This window comes from Mauremys reevesii, linkage group 1, assembly GCF_016161935.1.
Source record: "Mauremys reevesii isolate NIE-2019 linkage group 1, ASM1616193v1, whole genome shotgun sequence".
Taxonomy (NCBI): Eukaryota; Metazoa; Chordata; order Testudines; family Geoemydidae; genus Mauremys; species Mauremys reevesii.
The window spans coordinates 114,563,214-114,579,892 of record NC_052623.1 but is presented as its reverse complement, the minus strand read 5'-3'; the positions used below and the strand labels follow the sequence as shown (position 1 = coordinate 114,579,892).

At 40.1% G+C, this 16,679-nt stretch overlaps 1 protein-coding gene across 1 annotated transcript in view; it reads right to left on the bottom strand.

Annotated features, from left to right (window-relative positions):
- TMEM255B (transmembrane protein 255B) overlaps positions 1–10,374 on the bottom strand; it is a 111,445-nt gene extending 101,071 nt beyond the window's left edge. The window contains exons 1-2 of the mRNA XM_039542425.1: positions 10,175–10,374; positions 1,485–1,627 (exon numbers count right to left, since the gene is read on the bottom strand). Of these exons, the coding sequence (XP_039398359.1) occupies positions 1,485–1,627; positions 10,175–10,235 (204 nt within the window). The 5' untranslated portion in view covers positions 10,236–10,374. The remainder of the gene's footprint in view (positions 1–1,484; positions 1,628–10,174) is intronic.
- Positions 10,375–16,679: the final 6,305 nt, after the last annotated feature.

Sequence of the window (16,679 nt, the reverse complement as noted above, 5' to 3'; positions counted from 1 at the left end):
TAAGGGTTAAAGTGTGTTTTACCTGTAAAGGGTTAACATGCAGTACCTGGTGACCACCTGACCAAAGGACCAATCAGAGACGAGATAATTTCAAATCTCTGTGGAGGGAAGCCTTTGTCTGTGTTCTTTGTTAGAACTCTTTTTGAATCTAAGAGAGACAGTCATGTCTCCAAGCTCTCCTGGAGTAGTTTCTACTAATTAATAGTGAGTATTAATTAGAAAGGTGAATTAGTCTTATGATTTGTTTTCTACATTTGCAATTGTGTGTTTGCTAAAGGAAATGTTTTATTCCTGTTGCTGATATTGCTTTTTACTGAGAAAGGGGACAGAGATTGATAAGGTTATTAGCTTGGGCTCATAGAGATTCTGTATTTTCTTTTTGTTCTCTTAATAAATTCTTTTCTTTTCTATTAAGGACTTGTTGGTCTTTCCTTGGGTGGATTCTCAGGGAAAGAGAAGGGGGAGGTATCCCTCTGTAGTTAGACCCCGTGTCTCTCCTAGAAAAGGGGGGAGGGAGGAGGGGAATGGTTTGTTTCTCCTGGGTGTAAGAACTCCATGGATTTGGGGCTCTTGGAATCCCCTAGGATTTTGGGGAAGGACTGTGTCTCAATCCACATTTAATGATTGAGTGGTGGCAGCCTACTAGATCTAAACTAGGATTTTAGTTTAGAGGGAAACCAAGTCAGGTCCCCACATTGGAGCCCAACAGTTCCAAGTGGGGGTGAGACCTTTGACATTTTAATTCCATTTTTAAACACCACTTAATATAGATTACCACCCTAAAATTAATCCTTCCAACAAATATGTTCTCAGCATGATTTTAACATATTAGAGAACTGAGCTAGAAAGAACAATTGTAATTTACAAATAATGATTGGCAATGCAAAATTTATGCATAGTATTAACAGATACTCATCCCTTTTCTTAAAATGTACGATTATATTATGAACAAGAGCTAATAGTACACTGTAATCACTCAGGTCCCAATTCAGCAGTGTACGTAAGCATGTGCTTAAACTTTAAGCAAGTGAATGATCCATCCTATTGAAGTCAATGAAATTAAAGTTAATGCTAAACTACCTTTTGAAGTATATTCTGTCTTTTACTAAATAATAATTTAAAAGTCCAGTTAAGAATCAAGGTTGTGATAATGAATTAAGTGGTTTGAAAGTCATTACTAACATACAGTAGAAAATGATGGCCCATTCTTGAAACTGAGTCCATGTGCCTGTGCAAAAAGGTATTAAATTCAGTGAGGTTCCATGCAGGCACAGTGGTCACCCTCATGCACAAGTTGCAGGATTAGGGCTTACATCTGAATCAAACATAACAGAACTAGATCTAAACATTATGCACCTTAGGTTTTCCCTCACCAGTAATGCAAGAGGGAAATTTCAAACCCTGACCAATTGTGGTTGCTTGTGTCTATGCCATAATAGCGTATTGGTAATAATGGATAATCTAAAATACATTTCTCTACTCACAATGATTCCTGGGTAATAGCCTCCGACGGTAACATTTTCTGTTCTTGTGGTAGCTGCAAGTCCTATGGTCAGTATGAACACAGACACTACCAGCAGAGAAACTGTGAACCAGAGAGAAGTCTTCTTTCGTTTTGCAAACTGTCCTGTTGGGGAAAACAAATATAAAATAGTTTTTCATTGCAATCTTGGCAGTACAAGTATGAAATGAAAGCTCATTCCAACTATTTCATTTTTAACCCTTTCTCCCAACAAGGGATAATATTTTACAGCAGAGAGAGGATCTTAAATTATATAAAGATTAGCTGGAGCTTAGTAGACTTTAATACATTGTTTACACATACAAGATGAGGTTTTACTAAGCTGAAGTGACAATTTTTTCAGTTATCTGTGGTAAATCTTGTAATGAAGTTGTTGTTCACATCTGTAGGCCAATTCTGCAGACCTCAAACCATCCTTACCTTGGCAAAATTCCCATTTGGTTCTAAGTGGACAACACATAAATATGTGAATTTTAAAGATTAGCAGAAGCTCTGCTGTGTTATAAGGAAAATAAATATAAAGAGAAAATTTATCAGATAAGCAAACCAGTTGGTATCTTCTGAAGTAAAGCTGTACTGCAGCTAATGAATTTGTGATATATTATACATATATTATTTTATTTAACAGGAACTGTTCTGTGAAATTTACTTAATCTCATCTCAATTTGGACTCAGGTAGCCAGGAGTAAAAGGATTGCAGATTAACCTACTGTAGTCAGCCAGCTCTAATAATAACCTTATTATCATTTTGTTGTTTTAACTTTGAGGCAGAAGTGTATCTTTGAGTTGCAACTCTCGGTTTCTAAAATAATTATTATAGAGCTCCTGCCTATAGCTCACCAAAATTCTGTAAAAATATATTTTAAAAAAATACAATAAATCACTATAGCCATCTAAAAATACACCCTCTTAACATTCAAAATAAACCGAAGAGAAGGAGTCCACTGTGGGCAAATGTGAAAAAAGCAATCAGAAGAAGAAATTGCAAACAAGAAGCCAATCAGGGAACAGAAGCAATACAATGTGACTCCTGTGACCAAGTAAAACTCAGTTTTTGAATTTCAAATCTCACACCACAGAACAGATTCAGTTTGCAAACCAATTCATCAACTAATTTTTATGAATACATATATAAAAACTGAGATATGTTTGTTGATATTCCTCAAACAGAACCAGTAACGCTTCAAATATTTTCTTCAGTATGAAGTGTGCTCTGCTTTACTGAAGAACACAACAACAGACAATCAGAAATTAATCCAGGTGACTCCAGCCATCTCCTCCCCAATCTGTGCCCCATCTGGTTCATCTTTTGGCAATAACATTTAATCTATGGTGGTCCATTGGTGGTAAGGAAGGAGAGAAGTATGGAATAACCCATGCACCGAAATGCATGAGGGTATGATCAGATCTTTCAACAGGCTAATCTACAAATCCAAGAATCTAAAGCAGACCCAATATGGCCAACCTCAAGCATTCAAAAATCATGAGTCAGGTTGCCACCCAAAGTCAAAAACTATCTTAAAAACAATGATTTTTTAAAATAATTGTTGAGGGATGCGGTTATCTAGCTTCTTGTTTTTGAGTGCTTAGATTTCACTTTTTCAATTTTTTTTCTCTGAAAATAGAAAGACTAGAAACTTTTTGTTTAAATGAAAACTGAGATCCTCACATAATCCCACAACTCCAGGTGCTGGGTCTTTAAGAAAAACACCAAATATTGAGAGAGTTGCAAACCCAATTTAAGCATATGGCTGGTCCTGTCAGAGCACTCCTCAAGCCTCCAAGGGGGGGGGGGGGGAAATCAAGACAATCCATCACTTCTAGGAGCACACAGACCAGACTATCCAATCTGATGTCCAAATATACATTGAAAATTCCCAAGGATTCTAATCCAGGAGGACTTCAACTGCATTGCCAGCACCAGTTTACCATACTCATCTATGAGGCCTACTGCGTAACCCGAACCACAAAACTTGGTATACTTGGTACAGCCCCATGGATACACGAAACAGCCATATGCTTTGCACAAACTCATCTCCATCATTGACTAACTTCTACATTACAAGCAGCATGAAAATATCACAGCTATTAGCCCACATCTTTATTCTGCTTGAGACTAGTGATCACTGAATATCTGTGTAGAACCAGCCAGGTATCTTCATCTAACCACAAGCCAAATTTGCATGACATGGCACTTCAGAATCATCAAGTGTCAACCTTAGTAACAACAGATCAGTCAAGCCTGCTTGCAAGAGGTTTCTAAGTTAGTCGTTCCATCTATGCTGATCAAGTATTTTTCAATGGAAGCCAAAGGGATTTTCTGATTTTATTTCACCCTGAGAAGTCTTCAGTAACCTCAGTACCTTTGCTCACCATAACCTCCCACACACAGAGTCATCTTCTAATCTACACCAACCAACAAACAAACACTATCTCACAAAAAGATAAACAGAAAAGGGGATAGATTCTTAGCCTCACTTCCGCCCTCTTTCCACCACCTCAGCAGCGCAAAAGGGACATAATCTGGCCACAGTTTGCCACATGAGAATTCCCCTAGTGGAAGAGAATTCTCAACTATCTTAAAGAGAGCCAGGCTCTATGCCAGTCGTCCTTTATCCCCAGAATAGGATGTATGTTGTGGTGGAAGAGGGCATGACAGGGCCAAGGAGAGAGCAGAGCTCCTACAGCAATTCTCATCTGACATATGACCATTTCCCTCCTTAAACCTCCCCTCAACTCCCTTCCAACCTCTCTCTAGTGCTGAGTGCATCTTGGTGCAGAACTGAATCTGGCCCAAATACTTAAGGAGTGGGAACTTTAATTCTCCTGCCCTCAAGCCAACACATCACATAAAAACAAAGAACAAAACAAGAAAGAAAATAAAGCTCCCACTAATAACCTCCTCCCCAGAGACACACACACATCAATCAAACTGACCAGATAAGGAAGAGAAGGTGGAAGAAACTATAGAGGGAAATACATACACATTTTAAAAGGAATTAATTTAGATATTTAAGAACTTCACAATGTTACTAACACCTGTAGATGTGAATATGTAATGTACACAAACTACATATGAAATACTGTGATTCAAAGGACAACATTAGGATAGTCACATTACCCTGAAAAAGCTCTCTTATCTTAAAAGTCTGCTACTTTATAGGCACACCTCTAGCAAAGGATGTTCAGTGCTACTATTCAAGAACATTTCATTTCAAAGAAGAAAGAGAACTGGAGCAAAACTCCAGTGTGACCAACATTCTTGAGGGTCAGACTAGTGTTCTGAATTTTGAATCTTCATTCTATATGACACTCCAAAGCCAGCAAAATCATACCAGAAAATAAAATGAAATCTCAATCATTTTGGAAACTACTGATTCTGAGGAGACCAAAAGAACTAATACAGAAATGTTTTATGTTCAAAATGGACCTTAGTATGTGTAATCTACTACAAATTTGGCTTACAGATCATATACTGCCTCAAAATTCTGTGTGTTTGTAAAATTCCCAGTAATGAAAAATCACTTGTAAAATTTACACTACAGTTTTGAAAAATGTCTGTATAATTTTATTTCAGTGAGACATGAATGCATAAGTTTAAGGCAGCACATATGGCCTTACCTTTAAAAAAAAAAAAACGAAGACTTTTTACAATCTCAACAATACCAAGTGCCTTCATAAACATTGCAGGGAAAGAACACTATCCAATTTACCTGTGAGACTCAGCATTTCCAACGCTCCAGCAGCCTGGGCTGTAACATTTATTGGCAACCCTGGTGTTTACGGAGATAATTTAATATTGTCTTAACAGAATACTAATATTTTAAATGTACGTAATGCTTAACATTATCTATGTATGTAACTCAGGATGATAACTATTTGTGTGGTTTAGAGCCTCAACTCTGTACTTTGCCTGATAAATGTTTATTAGGCTTATTTGTAAAGCAGTTTGAGATCTTCAAATGAATAGCACTGCAAGTACAAAGCTTTATTATTTCCCTTTTGATACTGTTTTATTGACTACAGCAGTGCTGCCATTTAAAAAAAAATTCCATAGCTTTTGTTTGCTTTTTAGAGGGCAGATGCAATATGTTTGGGATTTTCTTTTAATATAGCTACCCATTGTGGGGCAAGAAGTGTTCAGCTACAGTTACCTGCAGCCAAAAACAATTCAAAATTATTCAGTCAGAAGTATCCCTGTGGTAATGAGGGAGAAGATAGTTAGGGTCTGATTCAGCATACACCTCAGTCAGTCTCCAGTGGCAAGGGCTGTTACAGAGTGTCAGCCATGAATTACAGTGGCCCTTCGAACAACTAGGTAACGAATGAGATAATACTGCTGCCATCTTTCCTAGGGGCAAATTCCTCTTCAGTGCAGCTGCCCCTGCCAGGACAGGAGATTATTCATCAAACCCATTAACTGTCCAACCTGTTATTGCTGAAGTCACTCTCAGTAGCAATTAGTCAGTCCCTGTTAACTGATGCATAGTTACTCAAGATGGAATTGTAAAATATTAAATTGTCCCTCCCTGGAATTCCCCAATTTTTTCTATTAGTATTTCACCATTCCAAGAATCAAGCAAATGAAAGCAAAGTCTTCTCAGTAGAGCAGGGGTAGGCAACCTATGACACGCGTGCCAAAGGTGGCACACAGGCTGATTTTCGCTGGCACTCACACTGCCCAGGTCCTGGCCACCGGTCCGGGGGGCTCTGCATTTTAATTTAATTTTAAATGAAGCTTCTTAAACATTTTAAAAAACTTCTTTATATACAACAATAGTTTAATTATATATTATAGACTTATAGAAAGAGACCTTCTAAAGATGTTAAAATGTATTACTGGCACGTGAAACCTTAAATTAGAGTGAATAAATGAAGACTCGGCACAGCACTTCTGAAAGGTTGCCGACCCCTGCAGTAGAGTCATCTTTACTAGAGCCCCTGCTCTAATCAAGAATCAAATAAGGAATGTCACAAATTATTACCAGCATTACACTGTCATGGTAATGTTCCTCAACAATCTTGGCTGGCAATGTGATAACAAAGCATAGATATCACAGTGATACTATAAAAAAAAATCTAAGAGATAGATTAGATAGACAGATAATGCTAACCTCCACATCACTGATCCGTGCTCCACCAGGTGTGGTCTTAAATTGCCCAAGAAAAAGCAATAACCCACTAGTACTCTCTGCTCTGCCTAACAAACATTTATCAGGCTAAGTATCTATTTGAGGCCCTAAACCATACTACTCCCACCTCCATCGAAGGACAAAGAAAGCCATCAGGACACAAAGAAGAGAAAATAGAATCTCCTCTTCTGAGCAGCTCAGAGACAGGAGGAGAAAGGCACGTAGAGCTTACATACACATGCAGCAGTTGGGTTGGATAAGAAGTACAGATCATCATTCCTAGAGTCAAGAGAGGGAACACAGTGCCATTCAAACCCTTCCCAGCACCCTAGAGATGGGGAAAACAGAGTCCGAGAGCCCCCTGTCAATCAATCAATCAGGAATTGAGGAAAATATACTGGAGGACCCCTTTTCACAACAGCCAGCAGAAGTCTATTTGGGGAAGAGTGTGTCCGCATTGACAAAAGATGTATGATTTGGTGGGAAGACCCTAGTTCAGTTTCTGCCAGAGTGAAATGATGCAACCCTAGCGGTGGAGGCATGGGTTTGGAACAGGGAAAGATGAGGCTTGTGAAGGGGAAGGTATAACTTTAGGATGCAGTAGGTCTGTGATGGAAGGTGTGGGGAGAGAAAGAGACCTGTGAGGCATGACTTGTCAGTGCTAGAAAAGCCATCTATAATCTACAGTCCAACTCCAAAATGTCTAAATCCACCTTGCTTTGCTAATGCAAGTACTCCTGTTAAAACCAATCAACAGTCTCCTGCAAGCAGGCCAATTGGAAGTCTATGGGAAAAATAAGAGGGAATGAATTTGGCAAGGGAGGAAATGCAGAGCACAAATCACACTTATTGGGAGATCAACACCACACCATTTTGTCATCTTGCTCTAGTGAAGGTGATGTAGATGTGAAGAGACTGGTCTCTAATTAATATTGAGCACAACATATATTAACATCCCGGATCTATAGGAGAAAGATTTGTAAGGGGAAAATTTTTCAATGTTTTAAATTACATAATGTTACAAAGAATCATGTAATACAAGTTAACCCTGTGTAACATAATATATAACATCAAAGGGCTAATACAGGCTTTGCAACTACAGTAATATTTTGTAGCTATGAAGCTAATATTTAAGGAATGAGATTTATATGTCTTTGGGGCTAAATTAATTGTGTTTCATTACTCCATTACCTTCAATGCCATATCTTCCTTGGCTATATTTTTCATTGTGCATTTTTAAAAAATGTGCTATACTAATGACATTGAACTAATCCTACATTGCCTCCTAAAACTAAAATGTGATGGGCTGAGATGTTTTTTTTAAAAAAAAAGATATCAGCCCTGCTTTTGGTGATTACTTCCTCTTTTCTGGTTAAATGCTTGACTAAAACAGTGTGCTAAAACTAACCAAACCATATGCAACTGCATTCATTTCCAGGCACAAGCTAGCAGCTTTTATCTGACTCTTGTCTCCATTATGTAGTTGTATTGTAGAACCCATGAGTATATTGTATAGTCTAGTCCTTAAAAAATGTTGCTGAGTTTTTTAGTAGACTTTAAGAAAAAAAACGATCTTAATACTGTAAATAGTTTAGCTATAGTAATTGATCCTGTGCAGTATCACTATGACTTCATTGCTTTGGCAACAGTTGTTTCACCAATAAATAATTAAATGACTAGCTAATCAATGGTTACAATGACAGTTTAACTGAATAAATACTTAAATCATGTAGAGAATATCCTAAATAAATCATTGCTATTACCACTTATTCCTGGTTTTCTTCAAAACTGCCAAATAACAAAAATATAAAGGGTGTACATCCTTTTTGACTGCTGTCCTGATGTTTGGGTAAAGGCAAGGTCTCCATATACCATACTGAATGACATACACAAGAACTACCACTGATACTTTCTAGATTATCTTGACTTTAAGGAACTTTGGGGGAATAATCAAATACTGAACCTCTCTTTTACATTTCATTTGTATTTTCCAGGACACATTTAGGAAGAAAAAACAAACCTGTACATTTAGGAAGCGAAAACAAACCTTTTCAGAGACAGATTAGTTTAGCAACACAAAAATGTAAAAAAATAAAACCAATTGTCATGCAGGTATTTCAACAGCATCAGTCAAAAGTTTGAGTGGAATTGCTTCTACTACTGAATACAGTATACTCCCATCATAGCCATAAACCATCTGTAAGTGGAAAAGAGCCAAAACTAACTCTGTACCCTGATCTGCTGACACTCCAAACTGCTCAAGCATAGTAACTGTTAATTTTCAGGAAAGAGAGAAAAGGATGTATTGCATACATGCACAAAGCTCATTTCTATATTACATTATCCTTACAGCAATTCCATGAAAATAATGCAACAGCTAAATGAAAAAAATAAATTGAAAATATTTTTAAATGTCCCAGTGTGATAAAGGAGAGTGACAAGAAAGAGCAGAATGATAACACTTGACAATGAGTTAATTTGTAGAGAGGGATTGTTACAACCCACCAACCCACCAATAACAGTACTGTACTGTACCTCATAGAATAGGTTCCTTTTTTAACCTTAAAAGTATTAACTAAAATAGTAAAAGGTAATTCAGTTTGATATATAGAGTTTGTCTATCTCCACATTCTTTCCTTATTCCTCTTTCAGTTGTTAGGCACTCTGTGATATGTTTTTAGATTGCTATTTAAGAAGGTGATCAATTGGGCTTCATCTGAGCAGAAAATTATTTCCTCCATTGTAAGTGCAAGCATTTATAAATGAACAGGCAAATCAGTAGTACTGTATCTCACAGAGATTACCAGGGAACAGATCTTTCCCTGTGAAAAATTAGAGTTGCAGTATTGGGTGGGGGTCGGGTGGGGAATAGTACTTTCATGCTAGCCTCACAATGTTGCGATCAGAAATGTCAAATCCAGAATTTAATAATACTCAACAAGTTTACTGCTTTCAGTGTATCCGCTACATAGGTGAGTCCTAGCATCTGTGCCCACAGCTGGTTAAACAATCAACGAACAACCATAAGACAAGAGTAACTATAACTACCAACATTACATTTAAAAACGGTTTCCGAGACAAATAAAAAAATATGCCTGGTGATGTGCCTCAACTCCCTGAGCAGCTGCAGGGTTTGGGGGAGAGGGAGAAGCCTTCCCAGTTCATCCCCCCCAGCAGATTGATGTGCACTGCAGTCCTCTCAGGGCCGGGAAGTTACGGCTTGACTGCACGCTGGAGAAAGCACGAGACCCGGTTAAGCAGCCCTTGGTCAGGCGAAGGCAGAGCGTGTCCCCAGCCGAGAAGCGCACCAGCAAAACCCCGGGAGCTGCCGGGGGTTTCCAGGCACGGGCCCCGCCTCCGGGCCGGCGGCCGCACCGAGCAGCCCCCAGAACTTCAGCGCCTCGCCGGGCTCCTCACGGCCGCGAGCCGGAGCTGCCCGCCCTCTGCCCCGCAGCAGGTGCCTCTGGGCACGGGCCGGGGGCGCCCGCTGCTGCTGTCGGTGCCCAGCGCCGGGACTTACCTGTGGGATCCAACACGGCTAAAGGAGCCGGCACCGGCGTGGCGGGAGGAGGCGGCTGCATCCTCTTTGCTCCCGGCTGCTTTCCCCCCACCTGCACCGAGCCAGCCGCCGGCGAGCCCCGCAGCGCCGGACTGGCAGGCGGGGAGGAGCGAGCCGCGCTGACCTCGAGCTCCTCAGTGCTGCCGAGCCGGGAGAAACGCCCCGCCCCACCTACCTGCTCGCTCGGCCTCTTCAGTCTCGCCCCGCCTTCCTGTGCCCTCCAGGGACCCCCCCTGCCCTGCTCCCAGCCAACTGCACGGCTCCTCCTCTGCCCCCTGCAGGGATGGGGCCGCAGCTCCCTGGGCTGGGGGTTGCTGAGAGAAACGGGGTGACTGTCCCCTGGGCTGGTACCTTAACTTTGCTGCCCTGTGCTAAGGGGATTCCCCCCCCCCGCAAAAAAAAAGTGTTAAAGGGTCACTGTGAGAGATTCCAAGTCAAGCAATCCTAGGGTGACCAGATGTCCCGATTTTATAGGGACAGTCCCCATATTTGGTGTTTTTTCTTATATAGGCTCTTATTACCCCCCACCCTCTGTCCCGACTTCTCACACTTGCTGTCTGGTCACCCTAAGCAATTCAAACTTAGGAAATACCAGTATTATGGTTCCCTGGAGAGCCTTAATTCACCATCCCCCATAATTCACCTTTGTGTTATATGATCCTCTTTAATTACTGAGGTGGATAAGTGAGCATGTAAGATTAAGGTCAAAAGTATCCACTATTTGTGGGTGCTGAATTTGAGACACCTAGGACCTGATTTTTCAGAGTCTATAGCATTCCCTACGTTTAAAGCCCAGCTCCCACTGCCCAGTGTTTCTGCAGATCAGATCAATTAAACCAAACATGTACAGGCAGCCATTAAGTGTCTTTCCTAGCTCACAGAGGGACTCTGTGGCAGAGCTGGGATGAAATTCAATATTCCAAGACAGCATACAATGGCCTTTCCCATGAGATTGTCCTTCAATCCCGTACTTCATTCACTACCCACCTTCCACAGCAAATGAGGCAGGGGTCCTACAGACAGCAGCTTCATTCACTACGCAGCCCTGATTCATCCCCAGAGCTGATCCATCCTGTGCTCTGAATGTGGCAAGGGTCCTGTGGAATATATACTGCATGAGATCATGTAATTAAAGGCTGTATTCTAATGAATAAGCACAATGGTGGTGAATGAAGGTTGCACACACAGTAAAGTTGCATAAACTAGAGCTAATACATCTCTCCTATGGGATCCATTTTTTTAAACCAATTGCAAATAAAACATAATATCAACCAAAAACAACAATAAAAATACACAGAATCCACTAATAAAACACACAAATAGAAATATGTACGATGGATATCAAAGTAAAAAAACTTAAATGCCCTTGACAAATGAAAGTGTTATTCTGTCTTTTATTGGACATCTGTCAAGAACTATTGTCTCTGGACCTCCATGGCTTTCTGATCACATGTGCTTCGTGTTCCCAAAACAGATCCTTCTGCCTTGCCCTCTTCAGCTGCTGAAGTGGATCTGCCAACTGGAGCCTATGTTTACGCTCTTGGTGTTTTTTACTTACTGGGTGTACATGTGTTACATCTGTCAGTAACATGTGGTACATCCTCAATAAACAGTCAGTGTCCTCCTTGGCTTTGCTTACATGTCTTCTGTTCCTTCTATAAGACTTACCCTGAGGGTAATGGTTATGACATATGACCTTGGTGTCAATGATTTAGCGACAGAATGCCAACCACGCTTGAACTAATATGCGCTTCCACTTGTAATAACTATTTGGAATTTTTATTGTAGTATTTCTTCTGTTCCAGTTTCCTGGAATATAATTTTTTTGCAGCTGTTCAGAGTTAATTTTCCTAGGCTCAAGAAGCTGGTTAGATGACAGGTGACAAAGCTTTTTTGTGGGCCAGCCCAAGATTATGCAATGAACTCCCAAGGGAACTAAGGATCATCCCAAACCTCACGACCTTCTGATCTAAGTGCAAGGTTCTAACCTATTCTAACATAAACATATAGCAACATATCTATCTATATACTGTATGTATACACACACACTGTATGCCAAGTAAATATATTATAAAAAAATATCCAAAACAAAACACTCCACTGCATACACTTCTCCCCGGAGGGAGGGGGGGCATGAACAAACACATGACTTCAATGGAAGTTAAGAGCCTAAATACTTCTGTGGGTCTGGGCCTCAGACACTATGATGACCATGGTATAAGAACCTATATAGAATAGAAATGGTGGCACTAAGAATTTTGTCCTTCTGTTCGTAAGTCTCTAATGTGGTGATCACCATAAATCATTGAGAAATATATTGTGATATTCTAGGAGTGCTAAATATGAATCCTTTGACTGCACCATGTTTGGTTCTTTAATCAAGTTATTTTCTACTTATGGTGATTTTTCTGCTAACTCATTAAATTGTGCATAGCAAAGACCTGAAGTGGTGTTTTTGAACTGATATTGTAAGCTCTTATAAGGTTGTGTCATTATGTGCTCTTTATTTCAGCTACATGCGTCAGTCCTAGAGGCAATGAAATCTACAAGATATTCCAGTGGGAGCAAGAAGAAAACTGAAACGGTTAGTCTTCCAAAAAAATCAAGAATATTTAGATCCATGGGAAAAGTACATTTTCTTGACAAGAAACTAGCTGTGAGCTGAGATTACTGACCATTATGTTACCAACCTCCGAAATAAATCAAATTTATTTTCAGTTAACTAATGTACTATATTATAGTGAATTATTTGTGGTATAATCAATAACCATATCAAAGCCAGGCTATTGTGAGAAATGAACTTGACTTTTCAAAAGACAGTGGGCAGTTGCTAGGCTAGTGAAAACTATGCTTCCCAAATTAAAAGTGTTTGCAAACAGTAAAAAAACCCTGAAATTCATTGAATAAAAAATACATGCTAAGGAATAAAGACAGAATGCAAGAAGGTAAACAACAGGTGGAGGCCAGATTTGTTTGCAATATATGTGAAGGCAATCATGACACAGTACAAATATGTCAAACACAAAGGGTATAATGTCCTTAATAAAAGCAACTGATTATTTATTAAATATGAAATACATGAACAACAAAGAGCTTCTTAGGGTGGGTATAGATTTAAGAGTACATATAAGTAGTAAAAGCAAAATTTGACAAGCTAACTTGCCCACTACAAGGAACCTTAAATCCTTTAAGGTGAATTATGTTATCTGCTTAGGCTAGGGTTGGAAAGCACCTGAGAGGTAGGCATGTATAATAAATAATAATAGGAGATATACCAATCTCCTAGAACTGGAAGGGACCTTGAAAGGTCATCAAGTCCAGCCCCCTGCCTTCACTAGCAGGACCAATTTTTGCCCCAGATCCCTAAGTGGCCCCCTCAAGGATTGAACTCACAACTCACAACCCTGGGTTGGCCTGCTAAACCCTGAGTTTAAGCAGACCAATGCTCAAACCACTGAGCTATCCCTCCCCCCATGTAACTCCTAGTGATTTTCTTTGAGAGCTCCGTGCCTAATTCCCTTAGCTGCTTTTGAAATTCCCACCATAAAAACACTGTTAAGGTTGAAGAATATTAATAATCATGTAAATTAAATATGGAAAAGACCTGTTAGTCCCTGTAATCTCCCTGCTAATGCAAGATTTCTCCCTACAGTATATTCTCGAAAGCTTAGTTCAGTTTAGTTTTAAAGTCTCAAGGGAAAATGTTTCCACTGCTTCCCCAGGAGGCTGTTTCACAGTCTTAACTGAAATGAGGAATGTTAAGAACTGAGTTGCATCTCAAAAACATGCAGGAGGGTTGTTGTAATCTGCTCTGAAATTTGTCAAACCGTTGTCATAATTGTTTTAGTGATGTACACTTTACACTTATACAATACTCTCATATCCACTGTAGTTTCTCCCATATTAAAATTACTTGATAAGGATAACAACAAAAGTTTGAAAATCATAAGATACCTGATAAGTGGGGAAGACCAGGGCAGGAGGCCAGGGTCGGGTGAGGGAAGCAGGGGTTCAAGAGTAAGTGGGTTTTGTGGGGATCAGACTACGATTCTGATGATAAAAGCAGATCTGTTAGTTGCAGAGACATATTCAAAATAATACGGACAATGGATCTCTTCCTTCCTCTCTTCCACTAGAAATACTGCTCACTCCAGCTACATACTACAACTGACAAGAACTATTCCCACTTCTTGTGGGAAATAAACCGGTTTTAAAAATTAATTATTAAACAAAAATGGAAAGCTTTTCTGCAATTATGTTGGCAATACTCTTCTTTGGATAATTCAAATAAGGGTTAGCCATAAAGATAACTTGAATAAAAACCCATTTAAAGACAGTGCTAAAGAGGCAAAGTGTCTATAAAGCTGACCTAGTGAGAGAGGTGAGGATTCTCCTGGTTTGGGGGAATTCTGGGCTGGCATAAAACCAGTGCAGGGATGTGCCAGAGCTGGCTAGGGAAATGTGCAGAGGACCAGAGGCAGGTCCAGAATGTGATACTCCCTGGCCAGCAGAACTGCCCTTAGGCTAGCTAGTATAAATTAGAGAGGCTACTGTTCTAACCTGGCTGATTGTTTCAGCCTCCATCCCGCACCAGGATCCGAGTCACCATTAGGTCTCTCCCCTCCCCTCCCCACTGCACTCCACCCCACCCCACCCCCCATCTCAGCTGCATCACACAAGAGTTCAACACAGTTGAGGATTATGGTCTTTAATTTTTAAGTTAAGAGTCACACTGCATTTTTTTCCTCCAGGGCAGATTGGCAGAGGCCCTGGAGGTTTTTTGCCTTCCTCCGCAGCATGGGGCACGGGTCACTTGCTGGAGGATTCTCTGCACCTTGAGGTCTTTAAACCACAATTTGAGGACTTCAGTAACTCAGACACAGGTTAGGGGGTTGTTACAGGAGTGGGTGGGTGAGATTCTGTGACCTGCATTGTGCAGGAGGTCAGTCTAGATGATCATAATGGTCCCTTCTGACCTTAAAGTCTATGAGGCACGTACTAATGTGTGTCCCACATTGTGGCTTGTTGCTTTAGCAGTTCACTCACAATATTCAATGATGCTGAAGAAATCAATGACTGGAACTTGCTGCCTCTTATTCTGCCCAATTCTGAGATGCTAGGCAGCAGAATCCATGTAGGGTGACCAGACAGCAAGTGTGAAAAATAGGGACAGGAGGTGGACGGGTAATAGGTGCCTATATAAGACAGAGCCCCAAATATAGGGACTATCCCTATAAAAATCAGGACATCTGGTCATCCTAAATCCCAGTGATGGAGGTCTCCCACTCAGTGCAGTGGAGATATGCTTTCTCTGCAAACTTTCCAGTCCCTACCCCAGGATTCCCCAAACACAGTCATCCTGACCATCTTCATAAACCTGTCTCAGGAATACTTCAGCTCAGGCAGCAAAACTTCCTTCTCTGTGTCACTGGAACCCTCCAACCCTGCCTAGCGCCTAAGGCTCTGGATTCAGTTGAGTGCTCAAAAGGGCATTTGTGGAGATGAAGATGGTGTCAAGGCCAGCTCTAGGTTTTTTGCTGCCCCAAGCAAAAAAAAAAAAAAACAACCAAAAAACCTCTGGGAGCACAACTGCCGAAGCAAAAAAAAGGTGTCTGGAATGCCGCCCTTGAAATTATGCCACCCCAAGCATGTCCTTGGTTTTCTGGTGCCTAGAGCCGGCCCTGGGTAGTGTTGACAAAATAACCTGCAGACCCCAATAAAGTGAAACACAACAGGAGGCTAAACTGAAAATTTGCCTTGTCCTCTATTCTCCTTTCTGCAATTAAGCAGAATTGCCCATTAGAACAGGAGAAAGGCCAGCCTATAATGTAAAAATTAAAAAGGAAATAAAGGAAGACAGGCTAGAGAGGTAATACTAAAGGTTACTAAAGGACTAGAGATCATACTTTTTCTCAAAAATAGCCTCACATATTTTTAACGTGCAGTAATTGAAAGTAGCCAACATTAAACCAGGATCTTTATTCCACTGCAAACATGCCGAAGCTTTTAACACAGTGAAACAAGAAATGATTAAGAGTCTATGCACTGATGAAGGAAAACCAAGCTCATTCTACATCATGTGTTTTTCCAGTGCTACTGAGTGAAAGGATTGTTGGAATAAGGGTGAAGAAAAACAGAAAGAGAAATTGCATGAATTTAGTTGCATTGGTTGTGCTCATTAAAATGCTAATGGAGGTAAATGTGAAAATATTGATGCGCAAAAGCCATTCCAGCCTTCTGGTTAAATACATCATTATGATTTTTTTAAAAGAAGAAACCTGCTAATTTACCTAAGAGACAACAGTGGCTTTTTTTCAGCCATTCTAGTCGATCTGATAATTATATACTTTCATCACCTTTTCTATGTTGCAAAAATCCTGTTAGGGTTTGCTACATATGGAGCAGGTATGCGTAATAAACAATTTTTAAACTCAGTTTTTGTAAACTTAATTTTCTTGTAAAATAG